This window comes from Rhinopithecus roxellana, chromosome 18 (assembly GCF_007565055.1).
Source record: "Rhinopithecus roxellana isolate Shanxi Qingling chromosome 18, ASM756505v1, whole genome shotgun sequence".
NCBI classification, from domain to species: domain Eukaryota; kingdom Metazoa; phylum Chordata; class Mammalia; order Primates; family Cercopithecidae; genus Rhinopithecus; species Rhinopithecus roxellana.
The window spans coordinates 41,578,862-41,606,824 of record NC_044566.1 but is presented as its reverse complement, the minus strand read 5'-3'; the positions used below and the strand labels follow the sequence as shown (position 1 = coordinate 41,606,824).

The 27,963-nt window shown below is 39.0% G+C and overlaps 1 protein-coding gene across 3 annotated transcripts in view; it reads left to right on the top strand.

The window, feature by feature from the left end:
• The window catches only part of RNASEH2B (ribonuclease H2 subunit B), a 60,668-nt gene extending 48,753 nt beyond the window's left edge, over positions 1 to 11,915 (top strand). For 2 of the 3 annotated variants that reach the window (XM_010363816.2, XM_030922223.1), the window contains one exon: positions 936 to 1,299. In XM_010363816.2, the coding sequence (XP_010362118.1) occupies positions 936 to 1,052 (117 nt within the window). In that variant the 3' untranslated portion in view covers positions 1,053 to 1,299. Of the gene's footprint in view, positions 1 to 935; positions 1,300 to 11,395 lie in introns of those variants that run through there. The other variant, XM_010363817.2, reaches the window with a different exon arrangement.
• Positions 11,916 to 27,963: the final 16,048 nt, after the last annotated feature.

Below are 27,963 nucleotides of genomic sequence, written 5' to 3'. Positions count from 1 at the left end.
GTGAGTGCCACTTATTGTCTCCACTTGGGCACAGCATGGGGAATGTCTTAAATGAAGAGATAAGTCTGAAGCAGACTGTTGCTTTGCACCATTGAGTCAAAAATAAGCCTACTAAATTATAAGTGACTGAATGTGAAAAGCAGAATTGTGGGAATCATATACTGTGCCTCTAAAAGATACTTTGGCAATGACTTTTTCTTACAATTTCCAGGTAAATAGGTGGTTTTTTGTTTTTTGATTCCCATCATTTATGCTTCTTCCAAACAAGCTGTGGTGCATCTGCATCAAAGTTAAATCAGCTGCTATTTACCTTCTGCAAGTGCTTTATATAAGACATGGAAGATAAAAATTCAGTGACCAGAGAGAGAGAGAAATGTACAGGGCAGAATTATTTGGAGTCAGCTTTTTAGAAAGTATTGCTTTGTTGGAGGAAAAATAAGGCAGCTATCCTGCTGGTCTGGGATGCTTTGCAACACAAGTCATCTTTTGAATATCATGGGGTTGTCCTTGGTTTCCCATGGAGCAAATGAATGAAATCAGATGGTAAATTGGTGTGAATTATTCATCATGTGGTAATACAAGGCTGTAATTCCTACCTCTGACAATTGCGGCCTGTGTCAGTTCCATTGTTTGTGTTATTGCACTTTATGCGCCCTCTAGAATTATCCACCCCCCTTCCAATGTAAACCATTGGTTGGAACATTCTGCTCCTTAGAAGGCGGCAGTTTTGTCTTCCACCTCTTTTAACATATTCTGTCTCTTAGGTCTGAATTCTGAATAGAAATCAGAACTTTTTCACTCCCTTATGAAGCATGTTAGTGGGGGATGCTTACCTTCCTTAATGAAACTTGAGACATGCAGTCTCCTTTGATTTGCATGTATGATTAATAAATGTTACATTCATAACAATTTTTCTCTCTTATTTTCATTAACAGAAAAATAGCAAAATGACTGCAGCTCAGAAGGCTTTGGCTAAAGTTGACAAGAGTGGAATGAAAAGTATTGATACCTTTTTTGGTGTAAAAAATAAAAAAAAAATTGGAAAGGTTTGAAACTTTGAAAATAAAATCTAGCAAAAATATTTGCTTTTTACATGTTTCAATTTGTCCTTCCTGACCATTAATGACTACCTTTGATGGGGGGAAGGAAGAGGCCAATTTCATGTTCTCTTAAACATTTCTTTGCATTTGGTTTTTGTGTTCCTGAATGAAATATGGGAAAGTAATTGTGTAACTTCATGGCTATGGATAAATTAACATATAGCATCAGGATTTTCTCAATAAACTGACCTGTGACAATGTTAGAGTGTATGACTGTTTTTTAATGCAACTTTGCACCCAGTAGGTATAGTAATAATATTTTTAGTATACTGAGGGAAACTGGATTACAAAACTGTCAGGTAAATTATTACTTTTAAAAAGACTTTAGTTTTTGGTAAATTTTTTTAATGGTGTTTCTCTCTCTATGAATACATGTTCTTTGTAGAAAATAGAGAAAGTAATAAAATAAGAATTTCAATCTCCCATTTCTTCATTACCCAGAGATAATATATTTTCTTATAATACTTTTTAGAAGGGAATTATAGTAACTTTATGACTTTTTTTTTTCAACTTTTATTTTAGATTCAAGGGGTACATATGCAGGTTTGTTACAGAGGGATACTGTGTGATGCTGAGGTTTGGGATGTGATTGAACCTGTCACCCAGGTAGTGAGCATAGTACCCGATGGGTAATTTTTCAAACCTGGCTCCTCTCCCACTCTCCATCCCTTTGAAGTCCCCAGTGTCTATCTTTGCCATCTTTATGTCCATTTGTACCCAATGTTTGGCTGTTACTTATAAGTGAGAACATGTGGTATTTGGTTTTCTGGGTTTTGTTTGTTTGTTTGTTTTTTGCATTAATTCGTTCGGGATAATGGCCTCCAGCTGCATCCATGTTGCTGCAAAGGACATGATTTCATTCTCTTTTAGGGCTGTGTAATATTCCTTGGTGTATATATACCATATTTTCTTTATCCATTCCACCGTTGATGGACTCCTGGGTTGATCCCATATCTTTGCTATTGTAAGGAGTGCTGTGATGAACATACAGGTGCATGTATCTTTTTGGTAGAATAATTTATTTTTCTTTGAGTACATAGCCAGTAGTGGCCAATAGTGGGATTTCTGGGTCGAATGGTAGTTCTGTTTCTAGTTCTTTGAGAAATCTCCAAACTGCTTTCCATAGTGGCTGAACTAATTTACATTCTCAACAAAAGTGTTCCCTTTTCTCTGCAGCCCTGCCAACATCATCTGTTATTTTTTTTACTTTTAAATAATACCTGCTCTGACTGGTGGGAGATGGTATCTCATTGTGGTTTTCATTTGCTTTGCTCTGATGATTAGTGATGATGGGTATTTTTTAATATGTTTGTGATCACTTGTATGTCTTCTTTTGAGAAGTGTCTGTTTATGTCTTTTGCCTACTTTTTAATGGGGTTATTTGTATCTTATTGATTTGTGTAAAGTTCCTTATAGATTCTGGATGTTAGTCTTTTGTCAGATGCATAGTTTCTGTCACTCCGTAGGTTGTCTGTTTACTCTGTTGATACTTTATTTTGCTGTGCAGAAGCTCTTTAGTTTAATTAGGCCCCCACTTGTCAATTTTTATTTTTGTTGCAATTGCTTTTGAGCACTTAATCATAAATTGTTTGCCAAGGCTGATGTTGAAAAGGGTATTTCCTAGGTTTTCTTCTAGGATTTTTATAGCTTGAGGTCTTACAGTTAAGTTTTTAATCCATCTTGAGTTAATTTTTGTATATGGTGATAGGTAGGAGTCCAGTTTTATTCCTCTGCATATGGCTCGTCATGTATCCCAGCACGATTTATTGAACAGGGAGTCCTTTCCCCATTGCTTATTTTTGTTGAGTTTGTTGAAGATCGGATAGCTATAGGTGTGTGGCTTTATTTCTGGGTTCTCTATTCTCTTCCTTTGACCTATGTATCTGTTTTTGTATCAGTACTATATTGTCTTGATTACTGTAGCCTCATAGTGTAGTTTGCATGGGTAATGTGGATGCCTTGGATAATGTGGATAATGTTGGATAATGTGATGCCTCTGGGTTTGTTCTTTTTGCTTAGGATTGCTTTGACTATCTAAGCTCTTTTTTGGTTCCATATGAATTTTAGAATAGTTATTTTCTAATTCTGTGAAGAATCACATTAGTTACCTTTTTATAAACATTATTTTGTTACTATTTTCCCAGACTACTAACTCTTCTTTGTAAATATGGGTTTTTTTTTTTAATGACAGTGTAATTTTTTATTATTTGGATATTTGATTGTTTAACAACCATGATCCTGTTTGGACATTTGGATTATTCACAAATGTTCAGTGTTTGAAGAATCAGATTATAAGTAAATATTTGTCCACATCTTTTATTGTTTCCTTATAATGGATTTTTGGATGTGGGCTTATTAGATTTTCAAATATATATTTGGGGGAATATATTTCAGGGAAAGCTTATCGACTCTTGCACTCTAACAAACAGTGGGTGTGAAAGCTTAATGCCGCCTTGTTAGCACTGGTTGTTACCTTTGGAAATAAGTGAAAAAATATTTTATTGTGGTTTCAATTCATTAGTAGTGATTTTGAACATTTTTTCGTACTTACTAATCAATTGGCATCTTATAGAGAATTGTCTTTTATATTCTTTGCTACATTATTAGAGTATCAATATTTTTCTTATTGACTAAAAGTATTCTATAACTTAAGGACATTAATTTTGTCTACTGTGTTTGTTGTAAATTTCTTTTCTTGGTTTGTACTTTGCCTTTAATTTTGCTTATGATTTTTGACATGCAAGTATTTTTAGTTTTGATATAGACATATATACATAAACTTTTCCTTTTCACAGATATTGTGCTTAGAAAGGTATTTCATTTTACAGGAAATTTAACTAGACACTTTTATTTTCTTCTGATTTTTTAATAGTTATATTTTTGGTTCTTTTTTGGTATTTTTTTAGATGGAGTTTGCTCTTGTTGTCCAGGCTGGAGTACAATGGTGTGATCTCAGCTCACCACAACCTCCGCCTTCCGGGTTCAAGTGATTCTCCTGCCTCAGCCTCCTGAGTAGCTGGGATTACAGACATGTGCCACCATGTCCAGCTAATTTTGTATTTTCAGTAGAGACAGGGTTTCTCCATGTTGGTCAGGCTAGTCTCGAACTCCCAACCTCAGGTGATCCGCCCACCTTGGCCTCCCAAAGTGCTGGGATTACAGGTGTGAGCCACCACACCTGGCCTCTTTTTGTTTCATATTTAATTACTTACATCATCTAGAGAATGTATAATTATGTTTAAATATGTTGTGAGGTAAAGCTGTAATTTAATTATTTTCTCACCAGTTTAGTTTTTCATTTAATCTGTAGGATTATTTTGTCAAATTCGAGTAAGTTCCAATGGGATCTTTATTAAGATTTTGTTAGATGCATAACTTACTTTGGGAAAACAAACATCTTTACAAACTTAAATATTCTTATTTGGGAATATAGTATTTCTTTTTATTTACTCAAATCTTAAGCATACCTTTCACTAACATTTGGTTCTTCATCTTCAATAGGTTCTAGACATCTCTTTGTAGGTGTATGTGTAGATATTTTCATTGCTATTAATGAAATCTGGTTTTTTCCAGCTAGGTCTACCAACTGGTCATTTTGTGGTAAAGTTTTATATTTTTATATATTTATCTTTTAAATAACCAGTTGACTAAACTATTAATGGAAAAATTTTCCATTTTATTTATTTTGGATTTCAGTACATAATATAATATGTAATTTAGTTTTTAAAAATTGCATGCAATTCTTTCAAATAGTTACACCTCTTTTATTATATCTTTTACATTATATTACATGGGCTAGAATATCCGGAACAGTATTAAAGAGTAATAATAGCTGTCTGTGTCTAACTGGTGATTTTATTGATGTGCTTTACCATTAATTCTGACACTAGCTGTTGCTAATATGATAAAGAATATCCATCCTTTTATACTTAGTTTCCTTTAGGTTTAAATTAGTGATTGGTGTTGGTTGTTATCAGATATCTTTTTGGCATCTATTGAAGTGCCCATAAAGTTTTTACTACTATCAAACTGTATCCGAGTGTCTGATAAACTCCTCCTGGCAGTAAAGGATCAATAGCACAGTGGATGCATCCTATCTTTCTTAGCCTTTGTCAAATGTAGTTTTCAGTTAGACTTTCTACGCTTTTATTAAGGAATTTTGCAGCCATATTCATAAGCAATGCTGCTATTAGGCTTTAGCATTAGAATTAGGCTAGCTTTCCATTTTTTCCAATATTCTGGAAGGATCCATTTTGCATTATATTTTATTGCTGGAAAATGTTTAAGAAACTTAGAGGTAAAACTATCTAGCACTGGAGCCTTTTTGTTGTTGTTACAGTTTTTTTTAATCTGCAAGAATTTCTCATCTGTTCTTTATCTTACTTGACATTTTTGAGGAGTACAGGGTAAATATTTGCTGGAATATTTCTCATTCTAATGTTTCTTTCTGATTAAATTCAGGTCATACTCTTAGGGCACCTACAGAAGCAATATATCTTTCTCAGTATACCATGGCAGGAATCACAGTCTATCCCAATATCAGTGTTGTTGATTTTGATCACTTGATTAAGGTGCTGCCTACAAGTTTTTCATTGTGAATTATTGTTGATTATTTTTGTAATTAATAAGTAATTTGTGGGTAAGTATTCTGGGACTTTGTAAGTATCCTATTTCTTATCAGATGTTTGCCCACTAGTTGTAGGATCTGATGATTTTCTAACGTTCATGTCTTCTATATTTATCAATTGGTATTCTTCTGTAAGGAAGAACTTTCCCTTTTCCTTGCTTCCTCACTCATTTATGAATTCTTAACAGTATGGATTTATAGATTTTTATTTTGTCCAGTGGGCTATATTACATTATTATTATTAATTTTAATGCTCATGTTGTTTCAGAAGAGCTAGTGGGAGACCCTTCAAGCTGACTTCTGTATCTTTTGAGTATGTTTCTCTCATTCTTTAATACATTCCTACTTCTGTGACTGGAGTTTCAGCCTCTTGTACTTTCCCTGTGCAAGCCCTGAATCCACCTTTTTTGCAAGGAATGCTGGTTCCTTTCAGGGAAGAATGGAGTTTAGAAACCAAGATCTAGGCAGTAGGTATGCTCATTGCTATTGGTATGTCATTGCTTAGGAGCCAACGCTAGGAAATGTGTGCGTGTGTGTACAACATGTGTATACACACATATATACACTATATACTCATATCAACATTTCTCAATCTATCCATGTATCTATCAGTATTTATGTATGTGGTTTTTTTGTAGATTCCCTTTATCAGGCTGAGAAAGTTTCCTTCCATGCCTAGTTCACTGTGAGTTTTTATCATATATGGGTATTGAATATATAGGTATTATCATATGTAGATATTATCAAATAATTTGTATCTTTAGATGATCAAGTAGTTTTCTTTTTAATAAAGGAATGTCTTTTAATATATGAATTATAATTATTGATTTTTGAATGTTAAACTAACTTTGCATTCTTGAGATAATCCCTACTTGGTCACAGTACATTATTCTTTTTATATGTAGTATGAGTTTTTCTTTCCTAATATTTTGTTAAGTACTTTTGTATCTCTCTTCATGAGGGATATTGGTCTGTGGTTTTCTTTACTTGTAATGATTTTGTCTGATTTTGATGTCAGGGTAAAACTGGGCTTATAAAATGAGTTGGGAAGTATTCTTTTATCACTTACTTTCTGAAAGAGTTTGTGTGAGGCTGGTGTTGTTGCTTCCTTATATGTTGGACAGAATTCACCAGTGAAGCCATTTGGATCTAGAATTTTCTTTGGGGAAAACTTTTAAATTACTAATTCAATTTCTGTAATAGATGAAGAGCTATTCTAATTTTCATTTTTTTTTTCTTGTGCCAGTTTTGGTAATTTATATCTTTATCTAGGTTGTCTTTATCTAGATCTAGGTTGTCAAATTTATTGGCATAAGTTGTTCATCATATTTTTATTATCCTTTTAATGTCTGTGGATCTGTAGTAATGTTCCCTTTTTCATACCTGATGTTAGTCATCTGTGTCTTCTTTTTGCTTTCTCTATTAGTATAGCTAAAGGTTTGTCAATTTCATTGATCCTTTCAAAGAACCATTGTCTTCTAGCTTGCATAATCTCTGATGAGACATCTATGATATTTCTTATATTTCCTCTCCTTTACGTAATGTGTCTCCTCCTCATGGCTTCTTTTAAAATTTTCTTCTTTATTACTAGTTTTCAGCAAGTTGACTATGATGTGTTGATGTGATTTTCTTTTTGTTTATCTCATTTGGGAGTTTATTAAGCTCCTTGAACTTTTGAGTTTTTAATTTTCATCAAATATGGAAAATTTCTGGCCAGTATTTCTTTAAATACTTTTTTCTGTTCTTTCCTCCCTTTTCTCCCTACCCCCTTAGCTTCTGGGCCTCCAATTTCATGTATGCTGGAACACTTGGTGTTGTCCTCCAGGCCCTATCACTGAGTTTCTGTTTTGTTGTTTGTTTATGTTCCATTTTTAGACAGTTTCTCTTGGTGTATTTTCAAGTTTACTTTGATTTATAGTATTTCATCTTCTGTTAACCTTAGTTATTTAATTTTTACTTTAAATATTGTAAATTTTTTTTCTTTTTTTTTTTTTTTTTTTTTTTTTTTGCAATGGAGTTTCGCTCCTGTTTCCCAGACTGGAGTGCAATGGCGCGATCTCAGCTCACTGCAATTTCTGCCTCCCGGGTTCAAGTGATTCTCCTGCCTCAGCCTCCCGAGTAGCTGGGATTACAGTCATGTGCCACCACACCTGGCTAATTTTGTGTTTTCAGTAGAGATGGGGTTTCTCCATGCTGGTCAGGCTGGTCTTGAACTCCCAACCTCAGGTGATCTGCCCACCTCGGCCTCCCAAAGTCCTGGGATTACAAGCCTGAGCCACCACGCCCGGCCTTAAATATTGTAATTTTTAGTTCTAGATGTTCCATTTGGTTCTTCTTTATGTCTTCCCAGATCTCTTATTATGGTTGCGGTTTTCTTTAAATGCTTCAATATAGTTAAAAAGCTACTTAGATGTCTTCATCTGCTAATTCTATTATCTTTGTTATTTTCTATCTTCTAGGTCTATTTTGTTCTCTCTCTCTCTTTTACTTTTTTATTTTGAAATCATTTTATACTTATAGAGAAGTCACAAAAATAGTAGAGCTTAGATATGGCGTTTACCTGGCTTCCCTCAGTGTTAGCATACGTGGCCATACTACAAGAATCAAAACCAGAAAATTTGCAACCTTATTGTACTTTCACCTATCTTTCCACTAATACTTTTTTAATTTCAGAATTCAGCCTGTGATTCTACATTCCATTTAGCTGCCACATCTCTTCAGTGTTTTCTAACTTGTTAGAGTCCCGGCCGGGCACGGTGGCTCACTCTTGTAATCCCAGCACTTCGGGAGGCCAGGGTGGGCAGATCACCTGAGATTGGGAGTTTGAGATCAGCCTGACCAACAGTCACTGCTGCTTGGGGAGCCACATCTCCTTTATACCTAGGAGGAAAGTGCTTTTAGAGTTCGCTTTCATGCAGTGCTTACCATATACTAGGCACTCCCCTAAACTCTTTAGATGAACCAGCTCATGTGTTTTGCTGGAAGAAAATACAACAAAATGCTCATGCTGGGTTTTGGGGTGTCCATGATACATGTATATGTATATTTCTTTTCTTCATTTTCCAAAGATTATTTCACTTTGCAATAGAAAGAAATACAAAGAACACAGTTGTTGGAAAGTAATAACAAAGACTGGCAAAGTGCTTTGTGATTTTTTTAAAGCACCTTTGATATGAATTTATGTGTTAATCTTTCCAGGAGCCATATGGCACAAAGAGTATTATTTCTCTTGTTTTGCAGTTGAAAAAGGGAAGGTCAGCTCATTTGTCCAACATCACACAGCTAATGAATAACTGAGCCGGAACTTGAATTCAGGACCTCTCACAGCCAGACTCCACCACATCAAATTCCCTTTCCTCAGGGACCCTAACTTTGACGCTGTTACATTCTAGACCATCACCTTTTCACCAGATATGAAAGACAGCCTTTTCACATAGTTTAGGAGTTGACTTTCTCTGTTCTTAAAGCTAATCTAACTTGACTAGCTGCCTTGTATTACATATTTTCTCCCAAACACCCCTTTCTCTAGGACTAATCCAAAATTTGGCAGTCTTGGGAGTTAGCTATGTCATAGTCAGATCTCTTGGAAGACAAAGAGCTCCAGGTCTAGAGAAACAAGTGGGAGGGTGTTTTCCAAGTGTGCTTAGAAAATGTTTATGGGCTTTGCCCTCATCTGAATAATCAGAAGAAATGATTTGATTTTTACACCTTGGTATACACTCTGAGATTACACAGTCCTGAGGTTTACATATTCCTCAGAGCCATTGGACTGACCAAAAGGGCTCCTGCCTATGTTTCATAGTATTTTTACAGTTCTCACAGCAATCATTTATCAGTATTTAAATTAATATTAGCTGGGCACAGTCACTCACTTCTGTAATCCCAGTACTTCGGGAAGCTGAGACCAGAAGTTCAAGTCCAGCCTGGACAACATAGCAAGACTCTGTTTCTACAAAAAAAAAAAAAAAATTAAAATTAAAAATTAGCCAGGTGTGGTGGCACACACCTGTAATTCTAGCTACTTGGGAGGCTGAGGAAGGAGAATTACTTGAGCCCAGGAATTCAGGGTTACAGTGGGCTATGACTGTAACATTCCACTTCAGCTTGGGTAGCAGAGCAAGACCCTCTCTCTTAAAAAAGTAAAATAAAATAATCTTTACAACAACCCTCCGAGCTAGACTGGAAGGAGGTGGTATCCCTGTTTTATTGATGGTTCATGTGAGGTCATACAGACAGTAGGTGGCCGAGCCCAGATGCCCAAGCCTAGGCCTCATTCCTTTTGTTTACCCAAGGTTCCTATTCATACCATTGTCTGTGTAGCATATGACCATTTAGCCTTAAGTAATCTGTTTTAATTGGAAATTTTACTTTAAGAAAGGAAAAAAATCACATTTATTCTGCTACATATTCTTGCTTTATTCATAATGAATTCTGTAGGTCAATTTATCCTCAACGGTAGCAAGCCAGAATTTAAGTAAAGCTTCTACTTAGCTGGTACATTTGCATGTCAAATCTTTAATTCAGCTGTCAGTGTTTTAGCATTTACTGTACTTTCATTATAAATGTTATTTTGATGGTCTCAGGCTAATCAAGACTATTTGAAATGGGGGACGGCACCAAATGAAATTTACAGAGAAATCAGAGCTTCTTCATGGACTTTAAAAGAATTGTTACTTTACACGTTTTTGATTCAGAATGCATATAAAATTAAAGTTAGACATGCTAGTTCTTACATAAACAAGCAAAAGAAGTTAAGGAATTAACATAGATTTATTTGTTCCCTTAAGAGCATGTACTGTGCACCTCCTGTGTGCTAGACATGTTGTAGATGGTAGAAATGCAGGTATCAACATGGCAGGCAAAAATACCTGCCCTCAAGAATTTCCATTCTAGAGTGAGTAGACAGATGATATCTCAGATAGTGCCAGGACCTATGGAAAAAGCTGACCAGGCAGGGCACTGAATTCTGGGGAGTGAGTGGTCAGAGAAGGCCTTGCTTCCTTCTTATCCACATTCTGGCATAGGAATTTAATTTCCATGTACATTTTTTTTTGTAACATATAGCTCCAAAATAAGTTATTTTTAACTTTGCACTCAATAAAAACCAACTTGTAGTAATTAAACTTGTTCAGTACATTCTTCACAGGGACATTAGGTGCTATTACTTCTATCAGCAACAAGTATCTGCTTATCTGTTTTTTATACATTGGAGTCCACATCAGGCTTCCTGCTTTTTATAAAAGGAACTGCCTCTTAAAAAAAAAAGAAAAGAAAAGAAAAATGGTTTAAGAAGTACTCATCTCCGAATGTTATTTTCATGCATTTCTTGTATTTTATTTTTTTTTTTTCCTATAAGATGATGCCCATCCCATAAGTTTGGGCCACCCCAACATCATATTTCCCTCCCTTTGAACATTTAAAGAAAAATATACTTCTTGGTGTGCTCTCCAGGAGCCTGCTATGAACCCTAGATGAGATCTCGGAGGCTGGCCATGATAGGAGCCCCTTCTTGTATCTGAGGTCATCTCTTAGAAGTGAAAATGCCCAGCTCCCCTCAGGACTAAACCTGCCAGCCCTGCGTTCTGTTCTAGGAGCTGCAGATGGTGCTTGGGATTTCAGGTGACTGTTTCTCACCAGGACACAACACATGTTTTCCTTTCCTCTCTAGATGGCAGCACAAAGACAGAAAAGGGGCAAGTGACGGTGGTGGCTCCACGCAAGGCTTGCCGGTTTTCCCTGCAACTTCAGACACTCCTAGAGGGCTCGGACTTTTTCTTCTGCACTTTCTGGAAAATTGCCAAGTGCCAAAAGGTGTATTTTAAAGCACTGATTGTAAATGCTTTATTTCTTTGATGAGTCCCACTAGTCTATGTGGCAGCAGCATTCCTCCCTGGAGCGCTCAGTGAGACGGTTCTGTCTGGGAGCTTGAAAGCATCCCAGCTGTGCACCTGTTCATAGTCTGAGGACCTCAAGTTTGGGCATGTTTTAGGCATGGATGTGGTGACTTAAAGTACTTGATTGTCTTGATTTCACCCTGAAAGCTTTGGCAAACCAAGTTTCAACCCTTACTTTAAAAACCCGACACTTCTTTACTCCATATCAATTTGGAAGCTTCTAATTCATAAATATGCCTAAACATTGGCATTTTATCTCTCCAGGAGCTATTAAACATTTCTTCCTTTTTAAAAGATTTGTCCAGTATGTGTATTAGTTTGTTTTTCAGAGTAAGGACATAGGAGATGAGGGAAGGTTGGAAGTAGATGCCAAAAAGTGATTTGGTGGGGAATCTGGTGCGTTGTGAATATGTTTTAGCAGAGAGTGGGAGGTTTTGTGCAAAAATATCTGCGGATTTGAGCTGGCTTGTCCACTTGACATGCAAGAGGAATGTGTGGGTGCCGCTCAGCTGATCTTTCCGCATTCACACAGGACCCCAATCTGCTTCTTCAGGAAATAATTTTGTTTCCGAATCTCTGACTACAAAGATTATTAATAATTAGACCCTAGTTCTGGGAAGTAGTCTACCATTTTTCCACACCTCCCTTCACATGTAGAAATTTTTGTAACCTCAAGGGACTTTTAAAATTCCTGCCCTTCTGTAGTGGACAAGTGAATCTTCCTTCTGCAGAAACCAAAGCCACTAGATTCTGATGATGTTCAAGTTTGTCACTAGAGACCCTGCTCTCTTACCTGTGCCCCAAGTTTCTGTTCCGACACTTTAAATTCAAACACCTAACATTACAAGATTTTATTTGGTTGTTTTTTTTTTTTTCTTTTCACAAGTAATTCATGATACATTCTCACAAAAAGCGAAGGCAGAAGTGATCCCCACCTCCTACTGCCAGCAGTGCTCAGGCTTCCCTGGGTGACTGCGTCCTGGGTCCTGACTCAGGTCCGTTTTTTAGTTATCCACTTTCCCACTTCCAGTTTCTATCTGTTTCCTCGCAGCCCGAGCAGCCCTACAGTCACTGTTCATGCAGTCCATTTCATCGTTTCATCTAAGAATCCAATCCTCTTGAGCTCTCCTTCAGAAATACCTCATGGGAAAATTAAAATTCAGACAAATCAAGAAATAGAAAACTCCAGCACTTGAATAAGCCCTTTTCTCTTTTTTTTGAGACAGAGTCTTGCTCTGTTGCCCAGATTGGAGTGCAGTGGTACAATCTTGGCTCATTGCAGCCTCTGCTTCCAGATTCAAGCGATTCTTCTACCTCAGCCTCCCAATTAGCTGGGATTAATTATTTTTAGTAGAGATGGGGTTTCACCATTAGCCAGGCTGGTCTTGAACTCCTGACCTCAAGTGATCTACCTGCCTCAGTCTCCCAAAGTGCTGGGATTACAGGCATGAGCCACCATGCCCAGCTAGCCCTTTCTTCTTCATGCCCACTGCCACCAAGCATAAGGCTCTTCTCTTGAGGGCAGAGACCATATGGCCCATGTCTCAAATAGAGACACACCCGTGTTGCTAAAAACACCAGGATAGCACTGAACATGCCGCATGTATCCCCCACTCGGTGCATGAGTCACAGACACACAAGGTGACATACTCCTTCCCTATCAAGTTGTCAAGGACTTTTAGAAAACAGCCATGCTCAGAGCTAGAGAGGAGGTGGAAAGTGGGCCTTGCTGGTAAGAATAGAAAATGGTACAACTTTTGGAGGCCAACTTGGAAGTAAATATGAAAAGCCTGAATGTGTTGCATATTCTTTGTTTCAGCAATATCCATTGTTAGAAATACAGCCTTAGGAAATAATCATGAATGTGTGCAAAGATTTAGCTACAAGAATATTCACTGTGGTTCTGTTTAAATAGTAAGTAATTAGAAAAAAAAACTAAATTAGGAGGCTGAAATTATTTTTTAAACTTTTTTATTGGGCTGTGTGTGGTGGCTCATGCCTGTAATCCCAGCACTTTCGGAGGCCAAGGTGAGAGGATCACATGTGCCTAGGAGTTTGAGACCAGCCTGGGCAACATAATGAGACCCCCATCTCTAGAAAAAAGAAAAATTAAAAGAAAAATTAGCCAGTCATGGTGGCATGTGCTTATATTCTCAGGTACTCGGGAGGCTGAGGTGGGAGAATGGTTTGAGTCTGGGAGGTCAAGGCTGCAATGAGCTATTGATCACACCACTGCAATCCAGCCTGGGTTACAGAGCGAGATTCTGCCTCAGACTAAACAAACAACAGCAACAAAAACAAATTTGTACTGCAAGTATACGTAATACCTCTTTTTCCCTCTCCTTCCCCTCTTCCTTCTTTCCTTCTTTTCTCTCCTTTCTTTTTTCTTATCTCCCTTTTGTAGAAATTTTCTAGATAAACATTTTACTATTATGCTAATACAAAAATAAAAATACTCAGTTCATTATTTTATACCATCAGTCCCTCATAAATTTCCTCTCCAGATTATAATCTCTTTTCAAATTTTTGTGTCTCATTTAGTAAGTTTCTTGGAGGAAGAACCATACTATGTATGTTTCACCGTTCTTTGCTTAGCATTCAAGTAGATCATAGCAAATCCTACCAGTAATCAAATAATTGCCCCTCTTCTGTCCCCACACCTTTAGAGTTTCAGGTCTCTCTGATTCCTTGACTTCCCAACCCGGTCAGCGATATATGATTTGCTCGGAATTGTGTGTTTCGGGCACGTACACACATGCTGAAATTAATTAATTTTGCTTTGAAGATTTCCTAAGAGCCCTAGAAATAATTGCAAATGCTCTGGAGTATATTACAACCAGGACTGATAACTACCATTTCTGTCTACAAAACTAAGGGGAGGGAGAAAAACATACTACTGAATGAGCAGAGCACAGAAGCCAGTGCATGTTTCACTCTTGGTGACATGCAGTTTTTGCTGTTTTTTTTTTTTTTTTTTTTTTTTTTTTTTTTTTTTTTTTTTTTTTTTTTGCCCTAGCAGATTGTAACCAAATTGCTCAACTTCACAGCAAGAACTTTAGAGACTCAATTTCTAAGTGCTGGTACTTGGCTTTTCAAAAGAACTTTATAGGGATAAATTAATTGCTACTATACTTTTAATGGTTTTAAAGTTACTTAGGCCACTTCTGGAAATATGTAAAATTGTATGAGCCTAACTTAATGTTTCATTTCTCCCTCAGTTTTTACGTGATTTGATGATATAATAAAGGGAACTATAAAAATTTGATATTGTTGAGGCCTTTTTAGAAAGTTGAGATACATTTTTCTTTGTGTCATTGTTGCTAAAAGAGGTTAGATATTGATACATATTACCTAGGAGAAAGAACAGCATTTTGTGGCAAAATAAGTATGTTATATCAAATTTGACAGGCTTCTCTCCTGACCGATTTTGGAGCAAGTATCTTCATGTGCCTTGTAAAACTAGAGATGCATTCAGTTTTCAGTATTCCCAGATATATTTTCCCACTCTTAACTATTTTTCCCATATAGTATTTCAATAAGCTGCTATTTCATAAAACTCCTTTGGGACTTTTCCTTGCACCTTCTTTAGTCACTTTATAGCAAGAGTGTTATCCACAATATTTAACATAAATAAAATAGCACAGCACAGACCGCAGAACAGTCTAGCTAGATTGCCAGTCTAGTGATACTGATGCCCTCCAGCTGCATAACACCCAAGCTTTAACCTAAAAATTAAAGCAGAAAAGCCTTCCAGATGAATCGTGTTCCAGAATCCTATCTGTCTAGGAACCCTTGGGTGTGTGTTTATTGTTTGGGTTTTGTGCTGTTTTACATTTTTTGTTCCCTTGTTCATGCTTACATCATTTCAATCCATCATGATACAGCTGTTAAGAACTTAGTATCACCAGCCTTTGGAAAACCCAGTTCTATTTGATTAAATGTTATCTATGAAGGTGTTAAATATTTTTTCTATAAGGTTATCCAGGCTGAATACCACCTTCTCATTATTATTTCAAAGTCTCAAGACTCAGCTACTCCACAAATATAGACCTTCATCCAGACTTCCCATCTGAGCTCCATGCTTGAATGTCTAGTGGTCCTTTGACACCACAGTCACACTTGGGTATCTTAAGGACTATATCAACTCATGATCTTCTCCTTGATTGAAAAAGAAGAAGGAATAAAGGGAAGGAAAAAGAGAGAGAGACAGGAGGGAGGGAGGGACGTAGGGAGGAAGGAAGGGAAGGAAGGAAGGAGGGAGGGAAGAAAAGGAAAGGGAAGGGAAGAGAGGAAGGAAGGAAGGAGAAGAAAGGAAAGGGAAGAAAGGAAAGGAGGAAAGGAAGGAAGGAGAGAAGAAGGAAAAAAGAAAAGGAAGTAGAGAAGGAAAGTGTTTAAAACCAAACATGGTGGACAAAGTTTTTCCTAGCTTTACCTGTTGATAACAAGCCGCAAATCTTAGAGTCATCCTTGGCCCCCCTCGCTATTTTAACCCCGACACCCCATGCATGATCTTTCAGTTTATCCTGTTAAAATCTCACCAAGCCAGATACTTTGCTCCATTCCTGTCACCTTCCTGCTGGTTCAAACCACTGTCATCTCCCAGAGCACAACTGTGTCCTCCCTACCTGGAGGACAAGCATCCAACTCTAGAACCCTCCTGTGCACTCTCCATGCCTTTCAAACACAAAGTTCATTATCATCCCTGCCTCTCCCATGCCCTCGCACATACCCAGCTCCACTCTAAAGCTTTTATTGCTCTTTGGATGAAGCCCCACATCATGACCTGCAAGGCCTTGCATGCCAGAGCTGAAGCCCTTCCCTTTGCAGTCACACTTCCTCTGCAGACCCTCAGTCGTGTTATGCTTACTCTGGCTATGTGGCCTTTAGCTGTGCTGTCTCCTCACCTGAAATGTTCTGCCAGCTTCGTCTGATGACCTAAGTCCCGATCTTCCTTCAGATCTGCTCTACCGTGGTCAGCCATAGGGAAGCCTTAGGAAGGCTCCCCTGACCCCCAGAGCAGGTCAGATCTTCCCATCACAGCTGTCACAGTGCTCTTGACCTCCCCTTCATGGAACTATCACAGAGACAACTTTATATTTTTAGGCCTAATAATTACATTAATGTTTATCTCTTGGATTACACAGAGCTTCAGGAAGGCAGAGACCATTTAACCACTCATGTGAAGAGTTAACACAGCAGGCCTGAGACTGCTATGCTTAGAACGGCCTGCTTGCAAGGTTGGCCTTTGGCTGGCATCTGGGAGCTTGAGTGGTAAACGGTTCCTTACACTGGTATGAAACAGTGATAGGATCAGAGGGGCTGGCCGTGCCTAAACTGTGGGTAGAAACATGTGCTTTAGGTTGAACATGCGACTTTCTTTCCGGGAGTCTGGGATTTTGGTACGCACCAAGCAGAGGAAGCCCACGTGACCAGCCCCAACATTAGTCATGGAATGGATAATGGACTTCCCTAGGCAGAATTGTTGCAGGCGTGGTGCTGCATTTCCATTGCTGAGGTGCACCCCATGTGACCTCACTTGGGAGGGAGAGAGCATAAGGAAGCCTGTACGTGGATTTCTGCAGACTCTGCCCATGTCTTGTTTCCTGGCTTGGCTGTGTATCCTCACCACACCACTGTCATAAGTCACCACACCACTGTCATAAGTCCTAGCTGTGAACACAGCTATATGACAACTCCTGTGAGTCCTCATTGCAAATACTCAAACATTGGGGTGTCTTGGGGACTCTCAACTCACCATGGTATCCCCAGAATCTTGCTCAGTATTTGACATTTAATGAATTGCTTAATACGTAATTTTTTTAATGAAAAGAAAGCAACCTCAGAGGAGTAGGATGAAGTGTATCCTGTGGAAATTTTCTAAAGAACTAAGGAATTTTGTGATTTATCGATTATATCCTAATGACCCAAATAGAGAAGGCACATCTTTCTGGAAAAGGCAGAATAAAAAATGATTCAGGAAACTTAGCCTGGTCAAAGCCCGTTAGAATTGTTTCCTCATGAAGATGAATTTTCTGTATCTGAAGTGACAGCAGGGCAGAGATGAGCCAGCAGCTCCTCTCGGGCCCTGATGCTGTTCTGCTGCCTTCACCATCTCTGCCCCCTTTCCTGTGTGTTTAGATTGTCGGCCAGCTCGTCATGGAGAGTGACGCCCCAGCATCAGGGGAGCAAGAGCTCCTCCACGTTGGCTGTATGTTGGAATCACCTGGGAAGCTTAAAGAAATACTGATGCCGGGCCCCACTCCTACAGATGCTGCAAATAATCGGCCTGAGGTGTGGTCCAGGCACTGGGATTTTAACATGCAGCCTCTTCTGACACCACACTCTCCTTTCCTTCCTCCCTCACACATCCCCTTTGACAATCAGATTTCACAAGGTCCATCCTTCCACCAAAACGAATTCTTATTTTGTAAATGCTTCTTAAAATTTCTGGTTTCTGGTTTTCGAACTCACAGCCAATTAGCAGGCACGCTGATAAGAGGAAGAAATAAGACCTTTTGCCTCAACCACACGAGAAGATTGGAGCAACTAAGACAAGCAGGTGGAACTCAAAACTATACAAATCAGGACTATGGCGGACTGGGTCACTCCTAAGGACGTGACTGGGGTGCAGAACAGAATCGTTCAGGAGAGCATGGTTTTTAATAATGACCAGTAGTCTACACCGCCAGTTGCCTACTAAGGAATATATGTCTCACTTTACATATAAGATGATGTGAATTAACTTTATTTTGAATATTTGGTAACAGTTCATCATCAGTGATGAGGAGGCATATGTTATTTTCTATATTGGGAAGCTCCTTCCTCCACTAAATGTAAATCTATCCATTTGCCATTTTTTAACCCTTCTCTAGGCAAGACAGCAGACCATGAGATGCATGAGCTGTTAATTGGCGGAGCTGTGATTTATCTTTCCTTTGTAACACCCAGGGAGATTTCTCAGGGAATGGAATCTGTGTCTAGAAGCAGTGTGTAATAAATTGGGTGAGGTAAGGCTATTCATGTCTTGAAGTCAGACAGAGGAGTTTGGCTTTGAAGGGATGGAAATGTAGGTTCTCACACAGAATAAAGAGCCATAAAAAGGGAGCTACAGGGTTGCCAAGTGTAGATGGGAGGCTCTGTGGAGAAGGTGGAACTGAGCTGGAATGAATGGGATTAAGGCAGGTGCAGCCCAAGGCAAGCCCCAAGGGAAAGAAAGGAATTGACAGCACATCATAGTCCCGCCTTCCCTGTCTTCAGAATCAGAAGCAGCGAGAATTCAGCAAGGAAGCAGTCTTAGCTCTTTGGGTTTGAAGAATCTCTTTGGGATATAATTTCACTTTTTCTCTGCCTGGTGCTATAGTCTAAAGCTGGCGGTGGAAATTCCAAGATAAGTTGTTCTTAGAATCATAAGGGCTGGCTAACAGGCCAGTGGGGACACAGCCTAGAGGGCCAGCAGCTATCTGGGGGCCCTAAGGTTGGACAGGCCCAGGCAAGGTGAGGGCAAAGTCAGGAGACTTCATTTACCCAGGTACAAAGAAAGGCGTCAGCCTTCAAAGGCTTTCCACTGTTAACCAGCAGACCAGAGGCAACTAATCACTAAATGGAAACTGATAATTGTGCTGCTCATTTATTTTCCCAGTTAATGCTTTTCAACACAACCCTTTATATTTCCAAAGAATAAAGACTTGTAAAAGAGAGGGAGCAGTTATGGCTGCAGAAAACTGGCCCGCCCTTTGCTCTGCTGACGGTTTTATAAGGCCAAGGAAGTTCAAAAAGTAGAAAGAATTTCTAAGCAATTCCACAGAAATTCTAAGCATTTTCAGGAAACTCATTCTTAACTTTTAAAAAATAGTAATACAAGGTTAATTGCAGTGATTTAATAAGTAAACCATGACAGATGGTCAACATGCAGCATTTTTTTTTTAATGTGAACAAAATTACCAAATTTTTTTTCGGTTTGTTTTTTTCTTGTTAATCTTGGGTCTTCAAAGATACCTACTCAGTCTACTTTTTAAATGGATAGCTTGCCTGAATAATTTTGTTAAAGCTTTAGTAAATGAATACTCTCTTGTTTGGAGTGTAATTTCTAGAGTGCAGGCTGAATGCAGTGACCCCTAACACAGCCCGGATCTGGTCACCATGGACTGATGGCAGAAGGGATCCAGATATTTTGGTTGGATTCATGATTAGAGACTAAATCAGTATGATGCATATGAAAAGGTCTGGTTTTTAAATATTTGCCATGGAGCTAGAGTAGAAGGCAGGGCGACAGAGGCAGCAGTGGCTGGAGTGTAACCAGCCCATGAATCTCAGGCAGGACAGGCCTGCATGCCTCTGTGTATTTCTCTAGGAGAGAACACTGGGCTTCAAGGCTAGAAAGGCCAGGATTTCCATCCTGGCTCTGCCACCTTGAATAGGTCCTTTAACTTCTTAGAATGTCATTTTCTATGGCATTAAAGTAGAGGTGATCATAATATCTCCCCAAAATATTGTTCTTTCCAGTTTCTCATCTCCCCAAAATATTCACATATTTAATTCCTAGCACAGAGCCAGGCACATAATCATGTCTCAATACCAGTTAGTTCTCTTTCTACTCCAAGGCCCCAAACTTCTCCTCAATCCAAGTATCCCTGAGCCTATATCCTACCACCAGTTATTCATTTCTTGGAATTAAACCTTGGGTTTTGGCTGTTCTGTCTTCAGGCTCTAGGAATCTTCTTGTTGAACCCCTTCATTGGAAAAATGGGGCCTAGAAAGATTAGATGACTTTCCCAAGTGATAAGTTAAGAAAATACCCTGAATGCTTTAAATCCACCTTGAGGTTTCAATGTCTGTGTGCTCTATAAAATGAATCCCATATTGTATTTCTTTGAAAGATTTTCAGAAATAGCTGCCTTTTACCCGTTACATTGCTCACACTGAAGTTTTGAAATACTAATATATCTGATTTGAAGATGGATGTGGGAAGTTCATCCCCTGTCCCCACCTCCCACCCCCAATCTTTTCTTTGAAATCATCCAAAGCAAAAGGAAAATAAGAAATGGAAACCAAAAAATCAATTTTCGTAAAACTAGGGGGTATTTTAAACTATGAACAACAAATAGATGGATGGAAGGGCTGCAAAAAGCAGGGGAGCTTCCAGGAGAAAGAGGAAGGAAGAGTTCATGGCTATGGAAATGAGACAGAGTCAGCAGAAATACATTTGTAAACAGGGAGGGCAGAGGTGAAGAATAAAGTCTAAGTCACATGTTTATGACAGAAGGAACCAGTATATACACCAGAGTAGCAAGAACTCTCCAAGATCCAATTTAGTTGTGAAATGAAGAGATGATGGGGTTAAAAAAAAAATCACACATCCACAACACATTTGCAGGAACTATCTGTCTCGGTGGCAGAGGGAAAGAAGAGAGACATTGGCTTTTTAAAAAAACCTCATAGCTGCCTGTCTTTATTGATCAGGGAGAAATAGATCTAAAACTTGCATGCAAAACCCTGATTTATAAAAAAAAATTCCTACTAGGCTGGGATGTGGCCCTGTAAATATTTGGCCCAAGGAGAACTCTTGTGCCTCAAAGATGAGAAACCAAAAAGAACAAACCCAAGTTATTTCAAAGATATAAAACATAAAACAAGAAAAAAAAGACCAGAAAAAGAAAATGGCAGATAAAATGTTGCCAAAGAGCAGATAAAAATAGTAAAAAGTATTTTACTACAAACATAAAATACTTAATGAAACAATTACCTCTATGAAGTTTGGGCACAAAGTAGAGAGGGAAGAATCATGGAAGTGATAGAAAGACAAGTGATGTTCTTCAAGCTGGCGCACTACGGGGTGGACATGGGGGAAGAAGTAAACCATCAAAGAAACCAAGATGTGTTTGAAGGAAGATAGACAATAATAATAGCACAAGAGCTTAGAGGTTAAAACTAAGAGAACCAAGCAAAATGAAATCGATATGGGTACAGGAAAGATTTATTAAACAGGACAAAAAAGTGAGCAAAATACTGATTTTTTAAAACCTGGTGATTGTACAATTCAATAAAAACAAGCTTACTTGTAAATATTAATGCAAAAATATTAAATAAAATATTACCAAGTAGGCTCAAATAATTCATTAAAAGAATAATACAATGTGACAAAGTGGGGTTTATTCATAATTTAAAGATGGTTCAATATTAGGAAGTCTTACCGTATTTGCTATCTAAGAAAGAAATAAGGTATTAATCTCCTTAGATACTTAAAAGATACTTGGTAGCACTTTTTCTTTTCACCATGTGAAGAAGGACATGTTTGCTTCCCCTTCCACCACGATTGTTAAGTTTCCGGAGGCCTCCCTAGCCTTGTGGAACTGTGAGTCAATTAAACCCCTTCCTGTATTTTAAAAAAAAAAAAAAAAAAGAAAGGATACCTGGTAAAATTCAACTTCCTTTATTGATCTCAAAATAATCCAGTGAAATAGGAATAGATGTGTATTTCCCTAATATATACAAAATAAAAGTCAGCATTATGTTTAGTGGAGAAATATCAGTAGCATTACCATTAAAGCCAGGAGTACAATAAGAATGTTCTAAACAGTTAGATAAGAGAGAGAAAATAGGCATATACAAATTGAAAAGAAGTAAAATTATCATTATTTGCAGATTTTATATTTGAATACCCAAGAGGATCATCTGAAAAAGATTATAAAAATTATAATTCAGTAAGGTAGCTTAATACAAAATCAACATATAAATATCAAAAGATTTTATACATTTAAGCAACTGCTGGATAGAAGATGTCATGGAAAAAAAGACCCTTTTACACTTTCAAGAACAACAAAAAAGCTTAAATAACCAGAAATAAATCTAAGAAATATTCCATACATATATCAGGAAACTTTAATCCTGAAAGACAACAAAGCACAGAGAAGGAATTAGAGGGGCCTTCTCGCTCAGACCAGGTGACCAGGCGATGTGGCATTAGGAAGGCATATTGACTTCATCACTAAGATTTAGGATTTCCACTTATTCTATAAGAACCCTTACAGACTTCATCTGTAGAGGGAATTTTTCTCTTAGTTAACATTTACTGCAGAGTTACATGTGCAAGGCATTATATGTTTTGCCAGCGCCATGTCACTCATCACTGTAACAACTTTTTGAAGTAGGCACTATGATAGTTTCCCTCCCACAGAAAGGACCTTCAGGGTCCAAAGGCGAGAAATGGTTTGCACGAGCCAAGCAGCTACAGAATCAGGCTGAAAAGCCATCGCACTATTCTTTGGAAAGCTCAGAAAAGAATGAAGAAGAAAAATAAAGTCACCCATAATTCTCATTCCTAAATATGACCACTCTTAATATTTTAATCTAAATCAGCAGCTTTCTACCATTTCTCCAACCCGGTCCATCTGAGTTCTGTGATTCCTTTTTCCTGAGAAACTGGGGCTCGCTCTGAAATGATTTTTCTTAGGGGTAAGAAGGTGTCATCTGAAAAGTTCCATGTGTTTTTCATGTGGTCTGTCCATTGTGCTGTTTTAGTCTCCTTCTAATAAATGACATGGTTTTTCAAAGTTCATGTTGTCTGTGATCAGGTGTGAAGAAGTTTGATTTGTATGTATTACTAATGGAAAGCCTTCCCATACTGTTGCAACCCTACTGATTTACCTGCACCCTCTCTGGCCAGTCGCTTGCTTTACTTTTCTCAAGATGCTTAGGTATTATGGTGATAGGCATACATAGTCACCTGTATTGTCACAGTGCGTATGTCAACTGAGAGGTGGGCTAATATTAAAATACACACACACATAAACACACACACATGCACATACATATACATTTTTTCTTTTTGGAAGAGCTGGGTCAGAATCAATTTTGATTTTGCCAATCACAAGCATTTTTTAAAAAGTTGTAATCACAAGATTATTTTAATCAGAGAAAATTATTAAAATTTTATTTCCTAAAATAAGTTGATGGCCAAAAGCTTTTGAATGGCTTTCTAAATGATTTTCCCTACTTGGGAAGTTAAACTGACTAATGATTGTGTGTCTGTTTCTGGTGTTCATTAATCACAGGTAAATTAGTAGACACCTCAGGTTCTGTTTAGTTAATAAATCATCTCTGCAATTGCGCATCTTGAACTTCACAACAGCACTTGTTGAATCTGGGGAAGTGTTCAAGATTCCTCTGTAAATGAATCTTAATTTTTGTTTAATGCTTAATTTAAAATAGTTTTTGCTGTGTAAAAATCTTATCATGAAGATGTTAACCAAATTTATTTGTGGAAAGCTACTATGTGAAAATAATTGATTATGGACATTAACCAATTGAATGACATCAGCTATGACATGTATTTTGAGGACTGTTGACCTCTATATTTGTTCTTCAGAATTTTTGTTTGTTTGTTTGTTTGTTTGTTTGTTTGTTTGTTTGTTTGTTTTGAGACGGAGTTTTGCTCTCGTCACCCAGGCTGGAGTGCAATGGTGCGATCTCGGCTCATTGCATCCTCCATCTCCCGAGTTCAAGCTATTCTCCTGCCTCAGAATCTCGAGTAGCTGGGATTACAGGCATGCGCCACCACGCCCAGCTAATTTTTTGTATTTTTAGTAGAGACAGGGTTTCTCCATGTTGGTCAGGCTGGTCTCGAACTCCCAACTTCAGGTGATCTGCCCACCTCGTCCTCCCAAAGTATTGGGATTACAGGCGTGAGCCACCGCGCCCAGCCTTTTCAGATTTTTTAAGGCTGGCTTTGAATTGGTTTTCCCATTTTCTTCTCTCCGCTTTGATTCCCTTCATTCTTTAGTGTTTGGTCTCAGTGGAACAAGAGTTGTTCGTTGTATCCCAGACCTTGCATCAGCCCTCCCATGACACGATGTGCATGTTGTTTTCTTGAGCTCTTGAGTGATCCATGTTTGAGTGAGCTATGACTTTGTCTCTTTCATGTTTTCCCCTAGTATTTGAATCCTTTTAATTAAGGTGTTTATTAAAAGGATACTTTAATAGTACTTTTTGTTTTTGTAATGCAAGCTTATTATGCTAAAGTTTTCAAACCAATGTGTTCAATAGAGATGAAAAAAGAAAACTAATTCCTCCGTAAGCGTAAGTTTATTTTTTTTTTCCTCACTTAAGACAAAGCTAATGTTCTAAAAGGTTGTGAGTCTCCTTACATGTGTCTTTACCCTTGGACAAGGTAAAACAAGTTATAATGGTGGGTGTGACTGATGCTTATTAGTCCCTAGCAAATTAGTAGACATTTTGTCTCCTGATAACTCTGGCTTTGATTAATGTTTGCTCACTGCAGTGAGGCCTCATGAACTTTCAAGATGGCACTCCTTCATTGGAGAAAGCATTGGAGATTCTTACGTAAACCTGTTGTGTTTATTTTATCATTTGTTTAAAACATACTTTTCCTGAGAGATAAAACGTCCTCCCTTTTTTCTGAGTTCTAATTGGTATCAGCTTCCGTATTTCAAGGCAGCTGCTTAGTGGGGAAATGCAGGGGGCCCTGGAATCCAAACACACCCTCTCCTGCTCCCTGACTCTTTCTTCCACAACAGAAGAGAGCAATGACCAGTAGTTGGAGGCACTTTACTTTTTCATAAAATAGACTAATGTAAACTCAGTTTTGGAGACATTGAATGATGACTCTTTTTCAGGCTCCAAATGAACTATCTGTTTAAACAGCAGGATATGTCAGGGGAAAAAATCAAGTTTTAACTTTTATTAGATCTCTCCTGTTTAGTTCACTCCAACTACATGTGTCTGACATTATGAGAGTGTTTTTACAGGGTGTGAGTGAGTAGTTACCTTTCTTCCTGTTGAAACATTAGGGAGGACTGGGGCCCAGTGGCTGAGAGCTAAGGTCAGAGTTGGGCAGAGCTAGGTCTGAAGGCCACTTCTTCCACTTAGCCCATGCCTCAGTTTCCCCTCTGTGAAACATGAATAATAATACTATGGACATCACACTCACAGGATTATAGGAGGCCACATATGGAGAATATTTAGCTGGGTGCTTGACGCAAAACAAGCATCAACCAACAATAGCCACAATGATATTGTCGCCATGTTTTTCAGCTTGAGTTCCCAGGTGGATACCTCTGATATTAGATAACACTGATATTACACACCATTGGTATCTGTAGATACCAAATGTGATTAGCTAACAGTGAATGTAGACATGACAGTGCTTCATGAGGTAGACATCAGGCTTTGGACATGCCTCCATCTCCTTTCTCCAACCAGAACCCCTGTGAGGGGGAAACAGCAAGTGAAAATACTGCAAAGCTTTGCATTTAGAAACCGGAAAACAGATGCACAGAGCAGTCTGCCTCTGTGTAAATGTACATTGTAATCAGTTTTCTAACTCTGCCTTTACAAGGATGAGTTAAGCGGTTCGTTGACATATCATTATCACATTCTGAAGATAAACAGCCACAGGATCTATGAACTCTCATCAGGCAGTTAATTATTCTTGAATTTTTCTGCACTCTTGAAACATATTCTATTTATTTAACCGTCCCCTGGGAGCCCTGGTCGCTTTTGTCCCTGCCACACGGCCAGTGGTGTAAAACCTCTGCATCTGTCAGATTTCTCCATGTGGAGCATAATTGCCTGATTTCCATTTGAAAGTACAGCCCTGACATTAAAACGACATAGACACACCAATGATAACAATGGCTTCCTGACACCTACCAGAGGAGAGGGGGCGAGGGGGCATAATGCAGGAATAAATAAATGCACAAATGAACGCTCGCCTTCACGGGGCCAGGTCTGAATTTACAGCTGCAGATGAAGTGTTCCTCGGGAGCAAACAAAAAGAAAGAATGAAAGAATAAAAGAAAAAGAAACCAATAGATTAGCATCCGCGTGAGTCTGTTGGAGCCAGATGGCTCTCTGTGGAGAGCGAGCTGTCCTGCTTTCTCCCAGTAACCCCGACCAGCAGACAGCAAGCCTGCTACACGGGGAGAGAAATGATCTCATTCCTCAGCTGGGCACGTGAGCCGCCTTCTTTCTCTCACACACAACTCGAGCTGAAGGGAAGTTGGAAAAGAGAGAAAGGGTGAAAAGGAAGGGGTGGGGGAAAATGGATGATTGTAAAGAACAAGCAGGTCCTCGTAGCCCAGAGGAAGAGAGACACCAGGCCCTGGGCAGCCCTGAGCGTTGAAGAACTGTCTCCAGATGTCCACGAAGGAGAAGACAGGGAGACAGAGGGGACACCCAACACATTGTTATCTCCTCCATACACATCCATGAACTTTACCTCCATGATCCAATGTTGCCTGGAAGGCTTGGTGTGTAGAGGCTGGGAGGAGGGGTGCAGGCTGCTGTAGAGGCCATGGGGTTAAGTTCTGTGCCCCACTGGAAAGGGGCAGTGAGCAATGTTTTCATTTCTTCCTAATGACAATGTCTGCCTGTCTCTGTGGGCCACAGGCCAATGAGTCTGTCAGTCTTCAGCCTGCAGGACCAGCCATCTGCTGGGATCCTGGTCTGCCATGCTCCTGAACAGGTGCCTGAAGTGGAGGCAGCTGGAGTGGGGGGGCAGACAAATGGAACCGACAGGTTGTAGGTGTGGGAGGGCTCCTATCCTTGAAGATTCTGAGGCTGAGAGGGGCCTGGTCTGGGGTCATTCTGCCTGCCCTGCTGAGCAAAGCATTCACTGCTCATAAACAAGCCTGTTGTCTGGAGTGACAGCCACACGTGGGGGCTGGTGGACATCAGACAGACCACCAGATGCTGGTGTTAGGGCCTAGCACTTGCAGGTGTGTGCAGAGGTGCAGGCCTCCTTCGAGCGAATCTGCCCGCTTAGTGAGTGTTTACATACCCAGCTTGGTACCAGGGCTCCTGAGGCCTCCCCACCCAGAGAAGCAGACCAAGAGAGAATGAAGGTGCCTGTGGGAGTGAGTGCAGGGGCTCACGGAGTACTTTGTCAGCCTGGCTAGGTTGCCTGGGTACCTGAAGCTTGTCTCCAGCAGTGTTTACTGAAAAGAATAAATAGTAGTTTCCAGGGTGACACCAAATGCGGGGAGATGTAGTCATTCATTTACGGCTGGAAACTATTATTTAACTCCTAATAAATATTGAGCACAATTCTCTTCATTTTCAGCCCAGGATGGGGGCACCTGCTTCACAATTCCTGTCAGTTGTCGGTAAAACCGAACATTAAGCTGGCATATTCTGTCAGGGCCAAGGAAGCAAAACAAGCTGCCAGCTGGGGGCTAAAAACACAGGCTCTGGCTTTTCTTCTTTCTAAAAATGAAACGGAAAACCAGCACCCCACCAAAGAACTGTTCTGCTCTTTATCTCCCAGGCACTGCTACCACATAACAGGGTTGTTCGTTCTGTACAGGATTCTCACTCACAGCAGAGC